Source organism: Malania oleifera, chromosome 1, assembly GCF_029873635.1.
Source record: "Malania oleifera isolate guangnan ecotype guangnan chromosome 1, ASM2987363v1, whole genome shotgun sequence".
Taxonomy (NCBI): Eukaryota; Viridiplantae; Streptophyta; class Magnoliopsida; order Santalales; family Ximeniaceae; genus Malania; species Malania oleifera.
In genome coordinates, this window is record NC_080417.1 from 100213260 (window position 1) to 100236063 (window position 22804).

Here is a 22804-nt window from a genome sequence, read left to right on the forward strand (position 1 = left end):
CTTATTGCAAAAGGTGCTTTTCTAAAATTATTTTTTTTAAGAACTATTTAAGTAAATTTTAAAAAACAATCTAAGATAACTTTTTGACTGTTTACAAGTGACATTATTCTTAGGTGGGATCAATTTTGTAAATATTAAAAAACTTAGAGGCTATTTTATAATTTTAAGAAGTACATTAGAAGATAATCATATACTATTTTATTATGTATTATAATATTTTAATTAATAATTAAAAATAATTCAATTCTGGAATGAAGAAGAAGAATTATATATTAATTTAAATTAATATTAAAAATTTAAAATATTAATTTAATTACTAATGTTATTTTAACGTAAAATAATATGATAATCATATGTTATAAATATAAATTAAGAATAAAATTATTGTTAATCAAAAAAGAATATTATATTATTTTTAATTAATAAAAATATTTAAATATTTATTAAAAATAATAATTTAACATAATTATTATTCAAATTGTTAATTGAAAATTAATCATATATTATTTTGCGTTATAACCTATTAATTATTAATGAAATATAATTAAACTATGGAATGAATAAAAAGAACCATCTATAAATTTAAATCAACATTAAATAAACCAAAATTTTTAATTTGGTTATTAATACTATTTTTAACTTAAATTAATGTAATAATCAAATGTTATAAGTACACATTAGTAACAAGATTATTGTTAATTAATAAATAATATTATATTATTTTAGTTAATATAAAATATTTAAATTTTAATTTTAAATTAGTATAATTATCATGGAAATTTTAAATTATAAAAATATTAATATTTTTTTTGAAAAATATTTTAAAATAACTATATATATTATTTTACTATGTATTATGGCATTTTAATTATTATAAATCAATTCTAGATTGAACAATAATTATTTATTAATTTAAATTAACATTAAATAAATTAAAGTTTGGAATTTAATGAGTTTTATTATCTTGATCAAAATTTAACATGATAGTAATATGTTATAAATATAATTTAATAACAAGGTTATTATTAATTAAAATAATAATCTAATATTATTTTTCTAATAGAAAATATTTAAATTTTAATTATAAATAATTATTAATTAAAAATATTAATAGTTTTAATTCAAAAAATAATCATATAATATCATATAATAAATGTAAGTATCTAAATACCATTTATTTTAAATACAATCAAATATTACTTATAACTTTTAGCATTTTTTTAATTCAGTGCTTAGTATGAATACTTATCAAACTCAACACTTTTTTACGAAAAATGCTTCTTTATAAGTGGTTCTAAACGATCCGTAAGACTTAATCTAAAAATATATTTTCCATTATTAAGTAGGTCAAGTTAGTTAAATTTGTTGAATATTTGCCTAATTTATTAATAAAAGATTTATATAAATTATCTCCTTTACCTGGCTCAACTCCCAACTCCCAAACTCAATTAGCAAATATGTAAAGGCCGGATCAAACCACATAAATCAATCATGAAATATAAAGGTTTAGAGTTTTCGAATATTATATCCAAAGCTTGAAATATTAGTTGGTCATTAGATTGAAATACAACTTATTTGATAAATTAACATTTAAAATTCTTTGAAGCCTAAATGGAGAAAGCAAGTTAGAAAGTAGAAATCATAAAGCTAAAATTAAAGTATCTATCTTTCATTCTTTTCTATTCATAGCCATATCACTAAAAAAATTATTAAATAATTAGAAATGTTTTTCACTTTTACTATTAGTTATCAAATGTTTTATAATTTATCAAATTATAAATTTAAACATAATTTCAATTGTTGTATTAAATAGATTATTGATCAATTTGGTTATTTGGCTAATCCGTGGGATTTACCCAATCCAATGCTCTCTGGGGTTTCTAATTTATTAACGAAATAGATACATAAATAAAATAAAGAAAAAGAAGAAAGAGAAAGTTTCTCAGCCGCCAAACAGGCACGAGCTGTCCTGAAAAGGTTCAGAGAGCCGCCTTCTGAAGGACAGTCGATGCACTGCGTGTAAATTTGCTTTCGACGAAAACAAGCCAACGGAGGGCGTCACCCGGCGAATTCGGCTCCTTTTCCTCCAAATTTGGGGCTGAAATGGTGCGAAAACTCCCTCCAAATTTAGCAGAACTTCAATTTTACAGATCAATCCCTCTTCCTCCCAACCGAATCATGGGTCTCAGCACCTCCTGGCCCCCTTGAACCCCCTTCTGCTGCCCCGCCCACATTTAGCTTGCCCCCCCAGAGGTTGCAAGCAATTTCTAGGGTTTCACATTTGGTCTCAAATCTCCTCAGTTTGGTTTTGTTACCAAGTTGGTGCCCTAGAAGTCGCTTATTGCATCCAGTGGCAATCACAACAGGCGAATTCAGGGATTTTTTGAATGTATCCACGTTGAAGCTTCATGTTCAGTTTTTTAGGTACATTCATTATTATTATTATTATTTGATCTTTATAATGTCTAGCTGCTTTCTGGGTCATTGTTATTTTATTGCGAATTTGAAAATTGCGTCTGAGAACAGCGTTTTCAGTTGAAATTATGACGTTGGATGTTTGTGAAGATATTGTAATCAGTTAAATTCTTGAATTTGCTGAATTGGTTCAGTAAAACACGTGCAGTGTACAAAATCATGAAACTGCCGAGTTGTTCTTCTGTAATCTCTGTCGTTATGTTTCCCATATGATGCCGAGTGTCACCTATTTAGAATGAAAAAAGTTCCAATTTTTTGACATTGAGTTGCTGAAAAGGAGAAGAAAAAAATGAACCAGAATTTTTGTGTGAATTCTGCATTTTATTGTGGCACATTGTTCCACTGCACATCAAAATTGCCAGATAAAGGCGACAAAATGGAGGTGGTGTGGAGCACCAATATAGGGATGGTCCTCGTCTGAATTCTATAGACAAAATAATTAGGTTGCATTATTTAAGCTATCTATAAGTATTTCATGCTTTCAATAAGCTTTGTGAAGAAGCTCAGCCGGGCTGGCTAAAGTGGTAAGGGCGACTTATGATTTTGATGATCCCGAGGCTATGGGTTCGATTCACCCTTGAGAGTTTACTCGTGTGAATTACCAGGGGTGCGTCATTGGGCGGGCGGCTTTCACCCCCCTGGGTTTGGTTCCGTACCATAGTGTCCAAAGGGCCGCGATGCGGCTTTCACTCTCCTCGGATTTGGTGCTGCACCATAGTGTCCAAAGTGGTGCGATACGGCTTTTACCCTACCGGGTTTGGTGCCGCACCATAGTGTCCAAAGTGATGCGATGGTGGTTGGAGTCCTTGGATTTTCAGAAAAATAAAAAAAAAGAAGCTTTGTGAAGAACTTTGAGAATGGATATATCCTTCTGTGCTCAATTGTTCATCTTGGCAAGTGATTCAGTTGCTCAGAAACGAGCTAAGGAAACACTGGGCACTTCACTGTAAAGATCAGATGAAATGATGAAAACAATTTTAAATTTGCACATTTTGGATTTACAGTTCTTAATGTACAGGTGCAGTTTGACCATATTTTTTTTGCAGGTATCTTACCATCTTCAAGTGGTTGGTGCTATCAATCAAATGGGATTAAAATTTTCAAAGCAGGGGCTGGAGAAGGATGGAAAATTTACTTTAGCCCATGCCCAACATCATCTTATCAATTATCTCACCAAAAGTTTTCGTATACGTAACTTGGTATCTAAGCAACGAAGGCGGATGCTCATTGGTGGTTATGATCTTGACATGACTTATATCACTGAACGCGTGTTGGCAATGTCATTCCCTGCAGAGCGTATGCGAGCAATGTATCGTAATCCACTGTGGCAGGTGAGGTCTGTTTTGGACACGAGACATCCCGGTCATTACAAGGTGAACTTCTGGCACTCTGGCAGCCTGTTATTTTCTCTTGACATGTTCTGACTGATGCACCCATGAATACTCTGAGACTTCCTTTCCTTCTCTCTCAAAATATCTAATTTACCTTTGCTATTTTGCAGGTATATAACTTGTGTATTGAAGAAACTTATGATCCATCACATTTTCACGGCCGTGTGGAGTCATTTCCATTTGATGACAACCATGTTCCCCCCCTCCATATGATCAAACTTTTCTGTCAAAGTGTTGATTCATGGCTATCACGTGACCCAAAAAATATTGCAGTTATACATTGCATGGTATAATTTGCTTGATTTATCTCTTAATTTTCGTGTTAATTATAAGAAGGTTTAGCTACTGGTTAATGTGAATCAGTCTTTTACAATTCACCATTGCTCATTTTCTTTTCAGTCTATCAAAAAAACAAAAAAAACTTTATTCTCTTGGGTTTAAAATATGATTATTATTAGCATATGCTTAATTTGTAACCAACGAAGATGTATATATTTTTCTTTTTTCTTTTTTTTTTTTTCAAAAGTGACCATATTTTTATTGAGTCATGTTTTTGCAATGGGTGGATAAGAGATGATGCCTGTTGGCTTCTTTTTGGCAAAATGGACTGTCATTCATATGACCTGAACTGAAATGTCAAGTTAACTTGTTTGTTTCTGTAGTTGTTTGAATTAGCATAGCTTCTAACACCATTGTTATTAGTTTATTATTATTATTTTTTTTTGCAAGAATGTGTTTTAAGTTATGAGCTGATTTCTGTATGAGCCTCTTTTCTTCCTGCACTCACCAATCATAGCATATTTCTTTCATGTAGACGTGGGGCTTTGTGTGAGTTCACTAAAAAGGACTGGGATATTTTGTAACTGACGTGCTCTCATCTTTGATCAATAAATGAAATGGTTCTCCATGTTGTTTTTCTTATTGTGGACTACGGAACAGAGAAATGTGGAACTTTGCACCAATAGGAGTCAAAATTTTGTGCTTTAACTTGTTCCTATGGGCTGACAATTATGTAATATTTTGTGAAACATCAGCCATATTTATTCTTATGAATTAATTTTCTTTATCTTTCTATGTCATCTTCCGACTGGAGTAATGGTGTTTCTTGCTTTAAATTTGCAGGCAGGCAAAGGTCGGACTGGCTTAATGGTATGTGCATACCTAGTTTACAGTGGCATGACAGCAGAGGCAGCTCTTCAGTTATATGCACAGAAACGTACCACCAATAATGAAGGAGTAAGTCATATTAGGCATGTCAAGAGTTGACTAAATGCAATTTTAGGCAGCTTGTCAATATGAAAGTCTTGCCTTCACTAGCATAAAGTGCAGTGTTACCTCATTATTAACACATTCATAGTTATTGAATTATTTGCTGCTGGTAAATGGGATTAGGAAACAAAATATTGCAAGTAGGTTAGGAATTTTCATGAATTTGCATTGAGTTGGAAAAGGGAATGATGCATGTCAGAAAAAGAGAACATATGGTGATGAAAATAATTTTGGGTAATAATTGATCCAAATTTACTAAACATATATTGAGATATTCGTGAATAATTGCTTGAACAATTGAGTTATCTAGAGCTTATTGGGTCAGATGAATCTAATAATTTGAAGTTACTGCTCTGACAGTAATTAATAATTTGACTAATTAACCATCTCTTTTTCCTTGATATTTTTCTTTTTTGCCTAATATTTGCCTTTGTATAGAGAATAAAACACCTCTCATGTGTTGGGAGGTATAAACACGCTCAAATAGTATACTGCAGTGGAATTCTCGTATTTTGATGTTATTACATGTAGCTCAATAAAAAAATTGACTAAAAATCTCTAAAAAAATGTATTAAGGGTAAAAAGGAAAGAAAATGCCCTCTAGAGGAATTCTGGTAGAAAGTAATCATTAGCTGCTCATGTTGCTAACACACTAAATAAATACCTCGGTACTTTTCTTCCAAAGAATGCTTATTTTCATTTTTTTTAATATTTAATGCAAATAATAACTTCCATTCATATTAATTATAATTTTACTAATTTGACATAGTTTGAAGCAGAGTATTTTATACATTATATCAGCTTTGATTTTTGTTGGTGCAAAATGCAAATAACATAGTGAGCTTATTAATTTAATGTACTGCACAGGTCTCAATACCAAGCCAACGCCGTTATGTTGGGTACTGGGCAGATGTTCTTTCTTTTCCCCGGGGAGTTAGTAAAGGACCTCCAAATGTGAATTTTCCCCAATCATGTAACAGAGAATTGCGGCGGATTAGGCTTTATGACACAGTTAACACTGACTCAGTTTTTTGTGTGGTCACAGAGTTACAACAGGTAAGTTTGTCTCCCTTTTAAGATGACTGGTTGTAAGCAGTTGGTGATGTTTGTGGTAATTTGAGAGGCCAATGAACTTTTTTTATTTTTGGGATAATAAAAGAAAGCGTATTAAGTAAGAAGAATAAGAGAATACAGCCTAGGAGAGCATAAGCCATCCTCAAAAAAAGAAAAGAACCACCAAACGTAAAGACAAACAAATAAAAAAACCTATAAAACAGATTTTGAAACCCTTTCCATCATAATTCATAGAGAGCTGCAAATTTTTTTATTTGCGCAAGCCTTTGCTTTTAGCTGCTGTACATTTACCCAACATCTTTCAGCTGTTTTACCCAGTATCGTTCAGCTGTTTACATGGTTGCATTAACACACACAGGTAACATTGTCCATATCATATTTTATTCTCATTACTTTACTTACTTAGCTTGCATTTCATACATTTAACATATATTTCCACTCAACATTCCTATTTACTCATGCCACACAATTTAGCAATAAAAATCATACATTACCTGAAAAATAAGCCAACCAACATTTAACGTTTATATACTAAAAATACCTTTCATTTCTTATATAATTATCTTAAAAATATTTTCCACTTTCATCAGTTCATTTTCGTATATACATATCTAATAAACAACCCTAAACTTGAAAAAAAATATAATTTAAATGGCTGACATTTTACCCACACCGAAACATATACAAGTACATATAACACAATTTATTTTTCATTTAATTCATAAAAATTTTGATTTAATATATATTATTCCCCTTACCTTGTTTCTTGAACTACGCCAATAGGGACCCCAAAAAGATGCCTGCAACGCTTACCCGGATTCTGAAATTAAATTCTTAATTCCAATAAATTATTCTTGAATAAAATATTATTTAAATATTTCTTAGGGCTATAATTCCTAAATAAATAATAATATCTTTAAATTTAGCTAAATTCCTAGATCCCACTCTCATTTTGGAGTAAGACCTAGAAAATCCCAATTGAAAAATTACCTACGTCAAAATGACGATGATGACGACTAGGACCACGTGGTGGTGTCCGATCGTCGATTTAACCGCATATTAACAGCGAAATTGAGAAAATGGGAAAAAATTACCTTTCCCTAGGAGCAGTGTCTAAGCCGTTCTCATGAAAAATCTGCTCCAGTAAAAATGTCGGCAATGGAACCAGGATTCTAATGGCACCTTCCGCTTCCTGATCTGTCACAAACTCGCCGAGAAATTGAGAGAGAGAGAGACGAAGACGGACGCGCAAAAGAATAAAAATATTCAGAGGGGGGGGGGGGTTGTGTGCCTCTGCAATCCTTCTTCTTCTTTCTTCTTTACTTTTCAGTTAACTTTACATATATAAATATATATATATTAAACTTTATCTTATACTTATCTTATATATATATAATAACTTACTATATATATATATATATATATATTCTCTTATTTCAGTTAGTTTTTTTTTTTTTCAAAACCAATGTAAAAATGTTTAATTTAATAACTAATTATTTAATTATTTAATTAATCTTAATTTCATTTAATTTCTTTAATTTTAATTTTTTTTTCTTCTTTTTTTCACGCCATTCCTTTTATTTATTTATTTGCTATTTTATCTATTTTTTTTTTATTTTTTCAATTATTTTAATTTTTCGGGTCTTTACATTCTCACCTCCTTAAGAAATTTCGTCCTCAAAATTTGTTATCCAGTCTTTCATTCTCATAATTCTACAATTTACCATATCTCACACTATAATCTCAACAACACAATTATATACTTTAAATCCAATGCACATCCAAATTCTCCATATAAGGACCAGTCTCACGGTTAAGAAACATCACCGTCGATGGATTTACCGTGGTTTTCAGAAACTTTCGAATGAATCAGAAAATCACAGAAGTACGCCAAGGGATTTCCGCCTCCAACAACCTCCTGTATTTATGTTTGACAAAAATAAACCCTGCTTCCCCTGGCCTTGTCAGAACTAGTTCCCTTCTCAATAGAACTTTCCCCATCTAGCCTTAATCTTACCATGAAGATTGCCTCAACATATTTCCTGATTCTTAGTAAGCTCCCCAACAAGAGTCATTGGAGGATGCTTTTTGGGCTAACTCTCATCACGCCGATAACTCTCACCCACCGAGGACATAGAAGCATAAACTGAATTCCTAGAATTGTCTGAATTACTCCTTGCCTGTGAAGGTGCAGCCAATTTCTCCTTTTCCTACTGCAAAACAAATTTAGTGGGGTGACTTGAATTTCCACTTGTCTTTGAGCCTTGATGTGAAGTCCAGCAAGCTTTGATTTCTTTGGAAATCTAATAAACAAGCATATATCCTCCTCATGTTTGATTCGTTTGAGGATGAAGGAGAAGTCACTGTTGCTGCAACTTTGGGAGAACAAGTTCGGCAGGTTTCTTGCCTTAAATGGAGATTAACAAGGGTGTTTGGAGGACAATTGCTTTTTCAGAGGGCTTTGAAAGGTTGGTCTAAAATCTTCTATGCCATTTCAGAGCTGGGAAGGAGAGTGTTCATGCAGCCTTCCTCTTCAAAGTCAAAGCCTTCATTGGAGCCCTTTGTCGTTTCGCGGTCTCCTTGCCAACCCCATCAGCAGCAACTCCAGCCTTTCATCACTTTGCAGTCTCCTTGCCCTAAAGGGGACTACACTTGCCCTCATTGTGGTGGCAGCATCTCCTTCTCCTTTGAGAAGCTCCAGTCGAAGGTGCTTTCGAATGTCGGCTTGTGCTCCTTTGCGTGTGTAGTTCATGAAGAGGGCTGACCTCGCTGCCTTCCCACATCTCATTTTCAAACCTTCTAGGCCTCGCCCTCTTGGGCCCTGTCCCTTTTCCAGCTTCCGAGAATTGGTAGCCTTCCTGGCTGCAAGCCCCTCTAAACCCAGCTCTTTCTCGTGTAGGCTCTGTCTCTTGGGCCTCCTCTGTTCTTTTGCTTGGTAATCCTGTCGCATTTACACAGCTCTCTTCTTACCCAGGCCCTGCTCTTTGTGCAGATTCTCAGGTCTGGTTCGGTTTTCAGGAACCTGCTCCTGCTTCTACACCTTATCTGCAGCATATTCCCAGTGATCTAGCTGTTTGTCGCATGACTGAGGATCATCCCCGTAAGGACTCTTCAAAGTCTTTGATGTGTGGAGGATAATTTAGTGTTAATCCCTGCTTCTTCTCAAGGCTTGTCAACTGTAGAAGTCTCCCCCCTTTTTTTTCTGTCCCTAAATGAGCTTAACAGAATGGACTTTAATAGTGGAAACTTTAAAATGCAAGTTTCAGACTGGCTCTTGTGCAAAATGAACCCGGTTAGCAAGTGTATTGGATTGTCTTCTGAAGGTTTTGAATGAAGAGCATTGTCCTTCTTTGAGGAAACTGAGAGGAAAAGAAGAGGGGAAATTAGAACCTCAGATAAAAAAACCCCAAGGCAATAGCATGAGAACTGGTGCAAGCGGAGAGCTAAAGAGGTTGGAATGTTCAGTTTACTATGATAAATTGGGATGCTGTTCAGATATGAGAGAGGCTGGAAGCAACAGGATTAGTGATTTCATCTTTGTTAGGGAAACTAAAACCAAAATGCTAGTTCTAAAATTGTTTCTCAAAGAGTGGTGAGGGGATATAATTTGCCTTTAGGAAACCAAGGCTGAGTCTTTAGATAACTAGTGAGTAAACAGCTTATGGGGGAGTTGGATTGCCTTGGATGCGGCAGGTTCTGCAGGAGGCATCCTTATTATGTGGAATAATCTTGTGGTGGAAATCATGGATCACTCCATCAACACCTTCTCGGTTTCCTGCCTGTTCAGGACCTTTTTGGAGGGCAATCTTTTGTGGATTTTCACTAGGGTTTAGAGGCCAGGTGAAGGCACTTCCAGACACCTCTTGTGGAACAAACTCGTGGAGGTTAGAGAGAAATGGGATGCCCTGTCAGTCATTAGGCGGGATTTCAATCTCGTCCTCTATCCTCATGAAAGAAGCAGCACTACCTCAGAGCCTTCTAGCATGCAGGAGTTCTGTGATTTTGTGAACAGTTATGCTCTCATGGATCTCCCTCTCATAGACGGTTCCTTCACTTGGTCAAATTTGAGGAGGATTGATAGATTCCTTAATTACTCTGATTGGGAGGAACACTACCCAAGAACTACCCAATCTCTTCTACCTTGATCCATTTCGAATCATTTCCCTATGTTGCTTGACATAGGAGGAATCAAAAGGGGGCCAACCTTTTTGTGTTTTGAGATCATGTGGCTCAATCATGAAGGGTTTGATGATTTAGTCAAAAATTAGTGGCTTCAGTTACAAGTGGAAGGGAAGGAAAACTGTGTGTTTGCTTCTAAACTTAAAATGCTAAAAGTGAAATTGCAGTGGTGGAATAGGAATAGTTTTGACAGCATCACAGTTAGGAAGAAAGAGATTCTCAGTGACATTAAGGAGTTAGACAATTAGGAGCCGAGAAAGGGCCTTCGCGCTGGGAATAGATTCAGAAGGTTCGCTCTCAAAAAAGATCTCACTGATGTTAGTACTTTTGGAGAAAATTGCTTGGAGACAAAAGTCCAGGTCCCTTTGGTTGAAGAACACATGTTTGTTTCATTGAGTTGCAAATGTGCATTGTAGATTCAACATGCTCACAAGAATTGAAATGGAAGGAGAAATTCTAGAGGAGGAAAGGGACGTCAAAAGGGAACTTTGCAATTTTAACAATAATCTGTATTCGGAGCAAGGGTATTGGGGATTAAAGGTTGATGGCATCACTTTAGAAATCTAATCTCCTCCATTGCTTGGGCTCTCGAGCGACATTTTAAGGAGGACAAAATTCTTCAAGCCCTTAGTAGCTGTAATGGGGACAAAGCTCCTGGCTTAGATGGTTTCAACATGGCTTTCTTCCAAAAGTACTAGGACATCCTTAAGCACGTCACAGTTGGTGTTTTCGCGGGCTTCCACAGGTCTGATAAATTTATGACTAGCATCAATTCTACCTTTGTCTACTTGATCCCTAAAAAAGAAAAGAGTTTCCAACATTAGGTACTTCCCACCATTCAGCCTTTTAGGCAGCCTTTATAGACTCCTCTCCAAAGTTCTTGCAGCTATGCTCAAACTTGCAAATCTGCAATTTCAGAAGTCTTTGGAAAACACTGGAATGCCTCTGTTCAAGGTAGGCAAATCATGGATGCCTCTTTGATTGCGAACTAGGTGGTGGTTGACTACCTTAAGGGTAGCAAAAGAGGAGCGGGGTGCAAGCTGGATATGGAGAAGGTGTTTGTTCATGTGTACTGGGATTTTTTGCTGTATCTTCTCATGAGAATGGGTCTTGGGGAATCTGATGGTAACTCAACTCCCTCTTTCTCAGTGTGTGTCAGCGGCTGCCCTATAGATTCCTTCAGGTCATCCTGAGGTTTGAGGCAAGGAGACCCCTTCTCCCTTCTTCTGTTCATCTTGGTGATGGAAGTTTTGAGCCTTATGCTGTTAAAAGTCATTGAAGAGGATCTGCTTAGAGGGCTTAGCATTGGAAGGAATAATGATACTATTGTTCTTTCTCATCTTCATTTTGCGGTTGACTATCATTTCTGTGAAGATGATGCTGAGAAAAATCTCAAATCTTAGATGCATCCTCGTATGGTTTGAAGCAGTCTCATGCCTGAAAGTGAACTTGGGCAAACGTGAAATCACTCCAATTAGGTATGGTGGTGATGGGCCTTTTTTAGCAAGTCTTCTAGGCTGCAAGCTTGGAGCTTTCCCCATATTTTGCCTCGGTCTCCCACTAGGAGCCAAATTCAAAGATGAATTTGGGACCCCGTCATTGGCAGATTCCAAAGGAAGTTGGCTGGTTGGGAAAAAACCTTTTTTCAAAGAGAGGGGGGGGGGGGGGGGGGGGGGTGGTAAACACACTCATTAAGAGCACCCTCCCCAATCTTCTTGTTTTCTTCATGTCCCTTTTTCTTATCCCTAATTCACAGCAAAAATATTCGAAATCATTCAAAGAACATTCCTTTGGGGGAACACAGGCAAGGACTTCAAAAGCTCAAATATCATTTGGTTAGATTGGGGGGGGGGGGGGGGTTGTCAAACAGCTGATGCATAAAGGATGTTTAGGCCTCAGACCCCTTCTCACCTTTAACAAGTCTATTTTGGGTAAGTGGATGTGGAGATCCTTGATCGAGTAGGACCATTTTTGGAGAGAAATCATTGCACATAAATTCGGCCTCCATCACAACAGCTGGGTCTCAAAGAAGGTGAATCTTCCCCATGGCACAGGTGTTTGGAGATTCATCAGGAAAGGATATAGTAACTTTTTCTCTCATTTTCTTTTAGATGGGAAATGGGGAGGATGTGTACTTTTGGCATGATATCTAATGTGGAGATTCCCAGCTCAGCACTAAATTCCCCTTTATCTTTAGGCTTGCCTGCAACAAAGATGCCCTTATCAGCCAGCCCTTGGGGTTCTCTGGTCAAGGTTCGACCTGGAACATTACTTTGACTAGAAGTGCTTTTGACTGGGAGATGGCTCTTCTGTCATAATTTTTTCAGCTACCTTTATAAATTTCAGCTCCGGTGCCTATTTTTTCAGCTACCTTTATAAATTTCAGCTCCAAGGCACTACCAATAAGCCCTCGTGACCTTGAGTGAAGAGGGCATTTGTATTGTCACTTCTTACTTAAATCACCTAAGCTCCTTGACCTTGGCAAATCAAAGCTCTAAATTCCCTTGGGTTTCCATTTGGAAAACTCCAGCCCCCTCTATAACGGGCTCTCCCGTCTGATTTCTAACGTTCTCGTCAGGGTGATCTCCCTAGTACACATCCAATGTGAGACCGCGACAGGCCCTTTCGTACGATCTTTGACGCCCTCGTCACAGTGGCTTACACATCTATGCAGGATCCACTCACATGATAGTATGCTCAAGGTAGATCCACTCACATGATAGTACCCCCTGGGCAAATCCATTCACATGATAGTATCCCCAGGGAGGCTTTGATACCAAATGTAACTGTCCTAGGCTAAACTCCGGTGAGGTATTGTCCACTTTGGCCCACTGGCCTCATGGATTTGTCTTATAAAAGGTGTCTCACTTAGTTGGAGCCCAAACCCTCTTTATAAGCCCAAGATCTCCCTAGTACACATCTGATGTGGGGCCGTGACATCCTCTAAGGTTGCCTTCCTTGTATGGGAGGCAACTCTTGGCAAGATCCTTAAAAGGGCTTACCCTGCTTGTGGATAGGTGCTTTCTTTGTCTTGAACAAGATGAATCGGTTGACCCACATAGTTCTGCAGTGTCCTTGGGCCAGAAACCTTTGGAGCTTAACCATCTCCATGGTCAAGCAGAAGTGGGTTGTTGCAGCTTCAGTGGAGGGTAATTTATGGGCTTGGGCTAGGATGCAAGCAAATAAGGTCAGAAGGGAAGTCCCTTTCCTTAATCCCCCTTGCTGTTTTCTGGGATGTCTAGAGGGAGAGGAATGGAAGAGCTTTTGATGGAACTTATTCCTATCTTCAGGTTGTGAAAGATCATTGGTTAGCCATGATTTCTAGTTGGTGCAGTGAGAAGTTTGGGAAGAACTTCTTTGTAATCCTTGATTTCCTTTTCAATAAATTGCTTCGTTGCTGATTAAAGATAAAAAAAGGGGATGTGAGAACCTCCTCCATTATGAACCCGACCCCTGAACAGTACCCTCCTTAGAGGAACCAAGTTCGAGCCCAAAACCTTGAAACAAAGGTTTCTTTGGACCATGAGCCTACTTACTATTGCAGGAGATGCATGTTCCTGATTCAGAAGTTATGTGCTGACTTGAGCAACAGCCTTCCTGTTGATCTTCATGGAATTTAACCCTTTATTACCCAATGCAAAGAAATATTAATGATACCCAACCCAACCCACTTTAACCCTACACTATTCCGCTTGGATCTGCAAGGCCCAATCCTTGTAGTTTCACAAACCCTAGCTGCCTGAAGCTTGCTAGACTGTCATCTGTATCACTCCTTGAGGATGCTGCACCTCCACAGGTACTGAGGCACCTCCCTCCGTCTGATTATTTGGTTCTAAATGTCCCACTATGACATCCTCCTAAATACGGTTTCTTCAAATCATGTTTGGGCAATTGCCACCCTTCTCCGCACACACCACCGACTCCAGAACTTCAATATATCTTTGTCAGCTCTCCCCATTAGAACCCCTGGTATAATAATAGAATACCTTTTTGCATTCAGATGCAACCCCCATCCTTGGAAACTGCCTTTCTAGTTCGTCTTAATCTCCACCCAATACAGGATTTCGCCGTTCTACTTATATCAGGTGAAACCCTCCAATCTCAAGAAGACTCTGGACAAGCAATTGTGCACCCATCATGGAGCCAATATAGTGATCCTAATCTACCTGCTCCTATGTCAGGATGTCTCCTCCAATTGAACAAAACCAGCTTCCCTCATCTTTTCCAGACGTGCTTTTGGTCTGTGGGGAATTGAGGGAAATTTTCTTCTTAAACTTGGATAAAATCCATGGGAAATAACAGAAAAAAGAAGAAAAGAGCGAGAGCGAGAGTGAGAGGGGCACTGTTAGACGCTTGACTGTCGCCAATGAATTTAATTAGGGGAGTTTGAGTTTTAGAAACCTAAACAAAAAGAAACTTCCATAAAGGATTTATTGGCTGCATGTCATAAATTTATCCATATTTTTAAAGTGTGTTTTAGTTTCAACTTCTTGAACTTTGTTTGGGTAGAATAATGACATGATGCTATTTCATACTTGTAAGACTTTTTTGACCAGTTTTTTTTATTTTTTTTGGGCACCGCCCCGGGCGGGGGGGGGGGGGGGGGGGGGGGGGGGGAAATACTGTAACGTATCTGAAATCTGAAATTCAGAATATACTTCTTTATTCTTTTCACTAAGACAGGTATGAGTGCATTGCAATTTTCTTGTGACTGATGTTTGTGCTTAATGTTTTTATCTGAAATCTGAAATTCAGAATATACTTTTTTATTCTTTACACTAAGACGGGTATGAGTGTATTGCAATTTTCTTGTGACTGATGTTTGTGCTTCACTACTTGGATTTGAAAACTTCCAGAATATAAGGGTCTGTTTGGCATCATTGTGTTTTCTTTTTTTTGTTTCTGTTTCTCCACAGTGAAGAAACAAATTATAAAAACACTTTTGTTTATGTTGTTAGTTTTCTATTTTTGTTGTCGGTTTTCAGCTGTTTGCCAAAAATCTGAAATCAAGATTTTATGGTTTTCAATGGTTTGACAATTTGTTGCCAGAAATTTTAATATCCAGAAATAGTTTTTTTGGATTAAATTATTCATTTTATAAAATTTTAAATGAAAATGAAAATGAAAATTAAATGATCAAATGAATTTAATTACAATTAAAAGAAAAATGTACATAAATTTCAAAAAATTGTAATAAAGCCAATTACAAAATACTTTCACTATTTTTCAATTGGCATGTTCATTAAATTTTTTTATTGTAAAGTAAAATTTGAAAGTAGAAGAATTAAAGTAAAATAACTATAATAAATTTTATTTTTATTATACTATTTTTTAAACATGTATTATTTGTAATTTTATTATGTTAATCATATTTTTATAATATTATTTGATTTAAAGATGAAAATGAGCATTTTTTAATTAATTTTTTAGTTTGTGTTTGTTTTATAAATATTAACCAAACAGGTTGCTGGTTACTAGTTTTAAGTTTCTGTTTCTTGTTTTTTGTTTTCGTTTCTGGTTTTTATTTCTTTAATTTTTTACAGTGATGCCAAACAACCCATAAATTTCTAATGCCTATTAGGAGCTCCATCTATGATAGAATTAGCTTTTAAACTCCTTTTTTATTTTCTCTTTTTCCTTTTGGCTCCGCCATCTTACTTAATATAATGCATCTTAATTTTGTTCTAAGTTTTCTAGTTTGTAAAAATTTTATAAAATTTATATTGGAGGGGAACTAGAATTTCTTGTCTGTCAAGTCTTTGGTAACTTATTCTACAGTGCTAGAATTAACATTTAATTTCGTGTTAACTTTTCTTGCATTATTATTATTTTTTTTAAAATGTACAAAATGCATGTTGTTTCTAAAATTGTACAAAATGCATGTTGTTTATGTTTTTCTTAGCCATTTTTTAAAATGAAAAAACATTAACCTCTTCTAAGGTTCGACAAAAAGACAATGACCTCTCCTATTGTTTTCAAAATTTTAGGGACCTTCCTTGAGGTTTTAAAATTTTTAGGGATATCCCTTTAGGTCTGTCAAAAAGACATAAACCTCTTTTTGTATTTTTCAAAAAGACAAGTTTTTTTAGGGGAGGTTTGTGACATTTTTGAAATCTCAGAGGAGGTTTGTGGCATTTTTGAAACCTTAGGGGAGACCTTTGTCTTTTTGCAAAATTTCAGGGTAGATGAGTATCTTTTGCCCTTTGTGCAGAGTCTTTGCATGTTTTTTTTTTTTTTGTCATAGAAGTATTGTAATTAGAGAATTTGAATCGACATAAGATAGCTTTTAATAAAAAGCTATAAGTTATTTTAATCTACAACTTATTGAGAGGAGACATGGAATTGATCATCAAGGAAGTTAAGTGAGTGGTTACATCAGTGAATTACTAAAATGACTCATATTATGATTGCAATTTTATGATGAGAAAGGTATATTTTGTTAATTCACTTGAACATCCACCCATGAGGGAGTTTCCTTTATTAAGTGGTATAGACAAGTGGAGTGCTCATATAGCATTATGCTCATCCAGAATATCTTTTGAACCTTGGTCTGGGTGCTTGGGTTTCTTTGTCATCTAACAGGATTTTCGTACTTGGTTTAAACAGATTCCTGGTCAATTGTACCGTCCACCCGTAGAAGTTTCTAAGAGTTGCTGCAGACAAATTAGAAAAGGATATCAGAGACCTAGCAGCCCCCGGTACTACTTTTCCTTTATCGATTGCGATGAAGAAGAGAATGAACAAGAGATGCCACGTCTGGTAGTTCAAATGGACACGGAGAGTCCTATGCTCTACCAGAAGACCTGCCTTGACTATTATTTTGATAAACCTTTACAAGTAAGTAATTGATGGCTCATGCGCTTTTCTGGGAGCTTTGTCATTTGTGTACGACTAACTGTGACAACCTGGGGATTTAATTAATTTCAATGTTCCAAATTATATTTGAGAAGATTGCGATACATTGAGGGAACAAACAGCTATTACAAAATTCAGCAAGAATTTCAGGAATATAACTTATTAAAATTTCAACATTAAACCGAGTAGATCACCCCGTCTAAATACAAATGAATAATGTGTGTATTTTCTTTTGGCAATTTCATTGTGTTTGGCAATTAGTTAATGTGATTTGATAATTCATGTAAATAGTATAGCTAGTGAGCTTGTTGAAGTTCCAGGGAACTCCGTTTCAAGAATGCATACATGTATAGATCCATTCCTATATATTGTTCAGTACTATAGGCATAAGACTTACCGCATCTGGTTGGTCAGGTCACTGGAGATGTGCGTGTCATATTCTACCAAAAGATGATTGGAGGGCGACTCTTCTATGCCTGTTTCAATACATCTTTCATCAAGAACAGCTTGCTACAGGTATTTTATTTTTATTTATAAGAGCTTTTTAATATACTTTTACAGCTATTTAAATTGGGATTCTTGCCTATGCTTCAGATGTACCATGACGACAGGGTGGAGAGCTGTGTTCTAGTGGGAACTGCACCTCTCCTTCAAATGGGGCGCCAAATGATGAGTTTAACCACGTCCTAACTCTAGTGGAACAGGGTATTCTGTTTGGAAATATAACGATGGGTGACCTTTAGGAATAATATTCGGGAATATAATGATTAGCTTGAAATTAGAAAATAATTAAATAGTCATTAATTTTGAATTCTTTGCAGGACAAACATTGCAAAACATTCGGTAGACACTAGGACACAACTCTGATAAAATTTAATAAATAAAACTGAAAAATTCCTAAATTAAAACTGAGTTTGGTAGGACGAAAAAAATCCATTTGGAGGCATGTTGATTTGAATTATGGGAGAGGCTGAACTTAGGTGACTGATGGGCATAACCACTCTCTTGATGGTACATAAATGAATTTCCCTCTTTGAACAAGCTAGAAAAACATTTTAGGTAAAATGTTGAAGTGAGGGACTCTTGGTTGAAAATTTTGTGTTCTGGTTATGGATGATTTTTGTGAATGATAAAATATTTTATTATTCACATATTGGAAATATCTCTTATGGTATGGAATTTTTTGATCCCATATTTTAGGGTGGATCTCGAAAGATATGAAAGATTTCCCTCCAAGCTGTACATACGACTTTCATCGAATACGGCTTTCCACATAATTCTATATATATCTATGAGATCGAGTGTGAAATTTTGTTTACTCACTTTAAATTGAGTATCCGTTTCCATCCTTTTCTTGCTAGGATTAGAAATCTTGTATTTTAAATATCCATATGATTAGTGCTTGGGTTTTTGAAATAGTGTAAAAAGAAGTGCCTCGAGTCATTGCTATTTGACTCGAACCCCATTCTAAAAAATTCGAGGTATTTCGAATTGTTTGTTGACACGGACAAACTGAGGGAAAACCTATGAAATTATTTCAATATTGGACCTTGGGCATACACTTGTTAATAGTTTTGAATCCAATCTCTTTAGAAAGAAGATATTTTGTCTCATGGTAGCCCGCTCGAGTCCACTTACGAAAATTTCGTTCTTGGGTTAGCCATACACTTCACATGTTTCTAGAGATTCACGTGGCATCATTTGCTCTAGAAATTTTGGTAGCTCTCCAATGGTGCCAAGGGCAGTACTCTTTTGTATTATGGTGGTAGATGTGTTATGACACTGATAGAATGGATATTTTCATGTTATGGAGTAGGGAAATTTCATAAATACTTGTAATTTAGGGCCTATGAGGGGGAAGCAGTTCTACTTTCCCCTTCTTAATTTTCTTAAAAAATGTAAAAATTCTGTCTTCTTTTTTATTTTTTTATTTTTTATTTTTCCTGCATTTGAATAGAAAGTTGGAAAATGTCCTTTTTTGTGAAAAAATGTTTTCCAGATTTCTTGAAGCCTTATTTGAAACTCAAAAAATATTAGGGAAAGAAAAAGAAAAAATTAAGGAATCGATATTTTAATGTTTGGTTATCAAGGAAAATGAGAAAGAAAACAAAAAATATTCAAAATTATGAACATAATTTTTGATTTTACATCATTAATATTTAATTTTTTCCAATTTTTAGTCATATTAAAATAAATTTTTATTTTTTATAATATTGAATAGAGAAGGAAAATATAAGGGAAATTGAGTTTTCTTCTTATTTTCCTTTCCTTTTCTTTTCCTAAGTAAAATTCTTAATCCAAATGGACCCTAGAGAATTGGAAAACAAAGTGGTTTTTTGACAACTTACAAACCCTTAGCTTTTCTCACTCCCTGCATTGTTGACATATTTCTGTAGCGTCACATTGGATAGTTTACAATGTCCTGCCCTAACTTGGCAGCCAAAGATGAATTTTGATTGGGAATCCAAAATTATTCGGTAATACTAATGTTTAGACTGGTGCACACACTGTTGCTTTTCAGCAATGAGATGAAGCTTCAAACATGAATCATCTAAACATTATAGAGATGATTTAATTCCTTTTCTTTCAAATATGGGTTATCCTTGCATTCATTTCTCATGTTTTTGGCTTGAAATCAATTTTATTATACTTGAGTTTGATGCATGAACATCTGCGTGCATGTTCTTATTATAGTTTCAAGCTATATGTGAGATTAATCTCTATTTATTTATTTTTTGTGGAACTTTGCAGTTTTCTGTGTGGGATTTAGATAAAGTGGGGAGCAAAGGTAAATCCATATGTGGTCCTGCTTTCTGCTTGGAGTTGCTATTTGGTCCTGCTAATGGAAAAATACCGACAGCCAGTTCTATCTGATGATGTATTTTGAAATCTGTTAAGATTTGGGCGCATGGATGTCATGGCTTGAATTTGGATTTGTGTAGATTAAAAAAAAAAAAGAATTCAATATAATTTAAACTATTTAGAAAAAAATCAATATACTTTTAAACCATTTATTATTCAAATCTACACAAATCCAATCCGAGGTCGGACTCCATGCTTGCAAAAGCAGATGGTGAGATCTGATGGTTCAATTACAACTCTGTAATTTTCTCAAGAAACGGTACATTTCTTCTAAACCCTATTAAAGTTATGACAGAGTTCTACCTCTGATTGAGCTGGTTGTCTCACCACCTGTTTTTTTATGGTGGAAGACACTAGGAATGAGAACAAGTTTTGTAATTAGAATTCTAAACGGCCAGAGTCGATGCCTTTCCCTTCTTTCTCCCCTTTCTCACAAAAACAACTGCTAATATATCTCATTGTACATTCTTGTAGCACTGTTAACTTGTTGCCTGTATAAACTGTCCTAATGTTGCAACTATTATCCTAATGCTGAAGCAACTGTCTTAGCTTGTTGCCATCTGTTAAAGAGTTGGCCAAGTTTTAGGCTATTTGCAAAGTTATTTGCTCAACCATATATTGCATCTTGATATAACTGTGTTGCCCCTTTAATAATTTGATGTGGTAACATACCAAGGCTTGATGGTGTCATTCCCAGGACCCATCTCATGTTGAAACTGTATTTTTTGACACTTGACACTGCAAAACTTGAATTTGTCCTCCAGCCCCCCAACCCAAAAAAAAAAAGGTTATTAATATGTTTTTTCCTTTGTGATTAGGGAATTTCTGCTGCATTGATTCCACTTGGCTTTGAATTCTTGAGTCCATATATATATAGAAGAATCCTTTTATCTTCATTAATTATACCCATAAAGTTCAATGTGATCCTTTGTCTAAAAACACAAATTGACACTTCAACAGAATAAAATATTCATCTAATCACAAATACGAGTTCACTAAAACAAGTTTAGCTTTCACCGCACCCTTTAAACTTGAGACCAGATCCTATGAAAATCATCATATTGAGAGCATGGTTTTAAATAACGGCCGCAATCGTTAACGGTGTTACGTAACAATTTTTTTGGGTTATCGATACAATTACATATCACGAAATTGGTGGGAAGAAAAAATAACGGTTGTAGCGGCTATTCCGGACTGTGACCATTATGTAAAGGCCGTTATGGCTGTTATGTAACTGTTACGCAAAAAAAAAAAAAAAAAAAAGTTCACTTTTTTTCCCCCACCCCCCCCCCCCCCCTTTTTCTCCTCTTTCATAAATCATTCTTAATATATCATGTGCAAAAGGGGAAAAAGATTATAATGAAGATGACAATGATACAAAATTTGCTATTTCTTTAAATATTCACAAGAGATGCATTTATTAACAATTTGAAAATACTAACTTGTTAGGAAAATATTTTATTTTGATAATATTAGTAATATGATATTTATGTTCTATATTTCTAAACTTTAACCTTCTTTCTTTTCTATCTATTTTATATTTGTATCATTCCTAAGTCTTATGTGTCTAATAGATTAATGAAGTGTATAATGGATTTTGTTTTATTAAATAATTTAAACACATAAGAATTTATCATCGATAAGAACAATGAGAAATATAAATATGTGCACACACGTAATTTTTCTATCAGTGGTGGTTTAAAATAAATGTAAACTTGTTGACCTTGCCAAATAATTTAGTTGAATTAAAAAAAATTCAAAATACACAAAAACTCTTTCTAAGAAGGGATAAAATCTTAAAACATGCAAGTATGCTAATATGCATAAGGTTGTTCCAATTTAAAACCATGATTGAGAGGTTTGGTGAGAATACTTGCAGCTAGATCATGAGATTCTACAAACTTGAGTTGCACCTGTCTTAGCAATGCATTCTCTAAGAAAATCAAATATTGTTTCAACATGGTTGCTTCAGTTATGAAAACATGTTGAATTCTTGTCAGTGTTATTACTAATTTGTGTTTGTATACATCTATCTGGGGTTCCTCTCGTACTAAATTCAGCTCTATTTAGTAAATTGCTCCGTGGAATTGCATTGCAAATGCATGATGTGTTTGTAGCATACTTAGCTTGAAGGATTACTATGAATTGTCTCTTTTAAGCCCAAGTAAAAGTTGTCTTCCCCTTGCCAAAATAAATCGAGCTCTACTCTTTCTATCATTTATATTTCCTACTTAATTACTCATGATTTGTTTAATGTGCAAGAGTAGAATAGAATAGAATGGAATTGATCTTTATAATTTTACATGTCTATCATATAATTTTTCATTCTATTTCATTCAAGTTCCATTCATTCTACTGGACCCAAACATTGGGTCATTATATTCCATAGACTTGAAAACATTAGGAGATGAATCAATGTCCTAATGGATGCCCAGGAGGGGGGGATGTGATATCCAATTTTCCTTTTTTTTTCCTTTGTTTTTTCATCTAACTTAAAGGGTAAGGACTAAATGGTATATCTTACATGAAAATTTGTTTTTGTTGATTCGAATGCACAGTGGAAGCACACACAAATCGGAATCCAAATAGATATTGCAAGTATCAACGATGAATATACTAAACAAACAATCATAATGAGAATAATGAAAAGCAATAAAATCAATGACATAAGAAAATTGCATGGTTCGGCAATGTGCCTA

The 22804-nt window shown here is 35.1% G+C and overlaps 1 protein-coding gene across 4 annotated transcripts; it reads left to right on the top strand.

The window, feature by feature from the left end:
- Positions 1–1877: 1877 nt before the first annotated feature.
- LOC131157514 (phosphatidylinositol 3,4,5-trisphosphate 3-phosphatase and protein-tyrosine-phosphatase PTEN1) lies at positions 1878–20581 on the top strand. Of its 4 annotated transcripts, XM_058111751.1 has the most exons (9): positions 1935–2424; positions 3522–3848; positions 3977–4153; positions 4989–5102; positions 6003–6191; positions 16995–17225; positions 17658–17759; positions 17838–17948; positions 19995–20114. In XM_058111751.1, the coding sequence occupies exons 2-8, from the start codon at positions 3561–3563 to the stop codon at positions 17931–17933; spliced, it is 1197 nt and encodes a 398-aa protein (XP_057967734.1). In that variant the 5' UTR covers positions 1935–2424; positions 3522–3560; the 3' UTR covers positions 17934–17948; positions 19995–20114. The 4 variants fall into 4 exon arrangements, with proteins under 4 accessions (XP_057967717.1, XP_057967734.1, XP_057967726.1 ...); XM_058111734.1 differs by lacking the exon at positions 17838–17948 and having other exon boundaries at positions 1878–2424; positions 19995–20581; XM_058111743.1 differs by having other exon boundaries at positions 17838–20581.
- The last annotated feature ends 2223 nt before the right edge of the window (positions 20582–22804 follow it).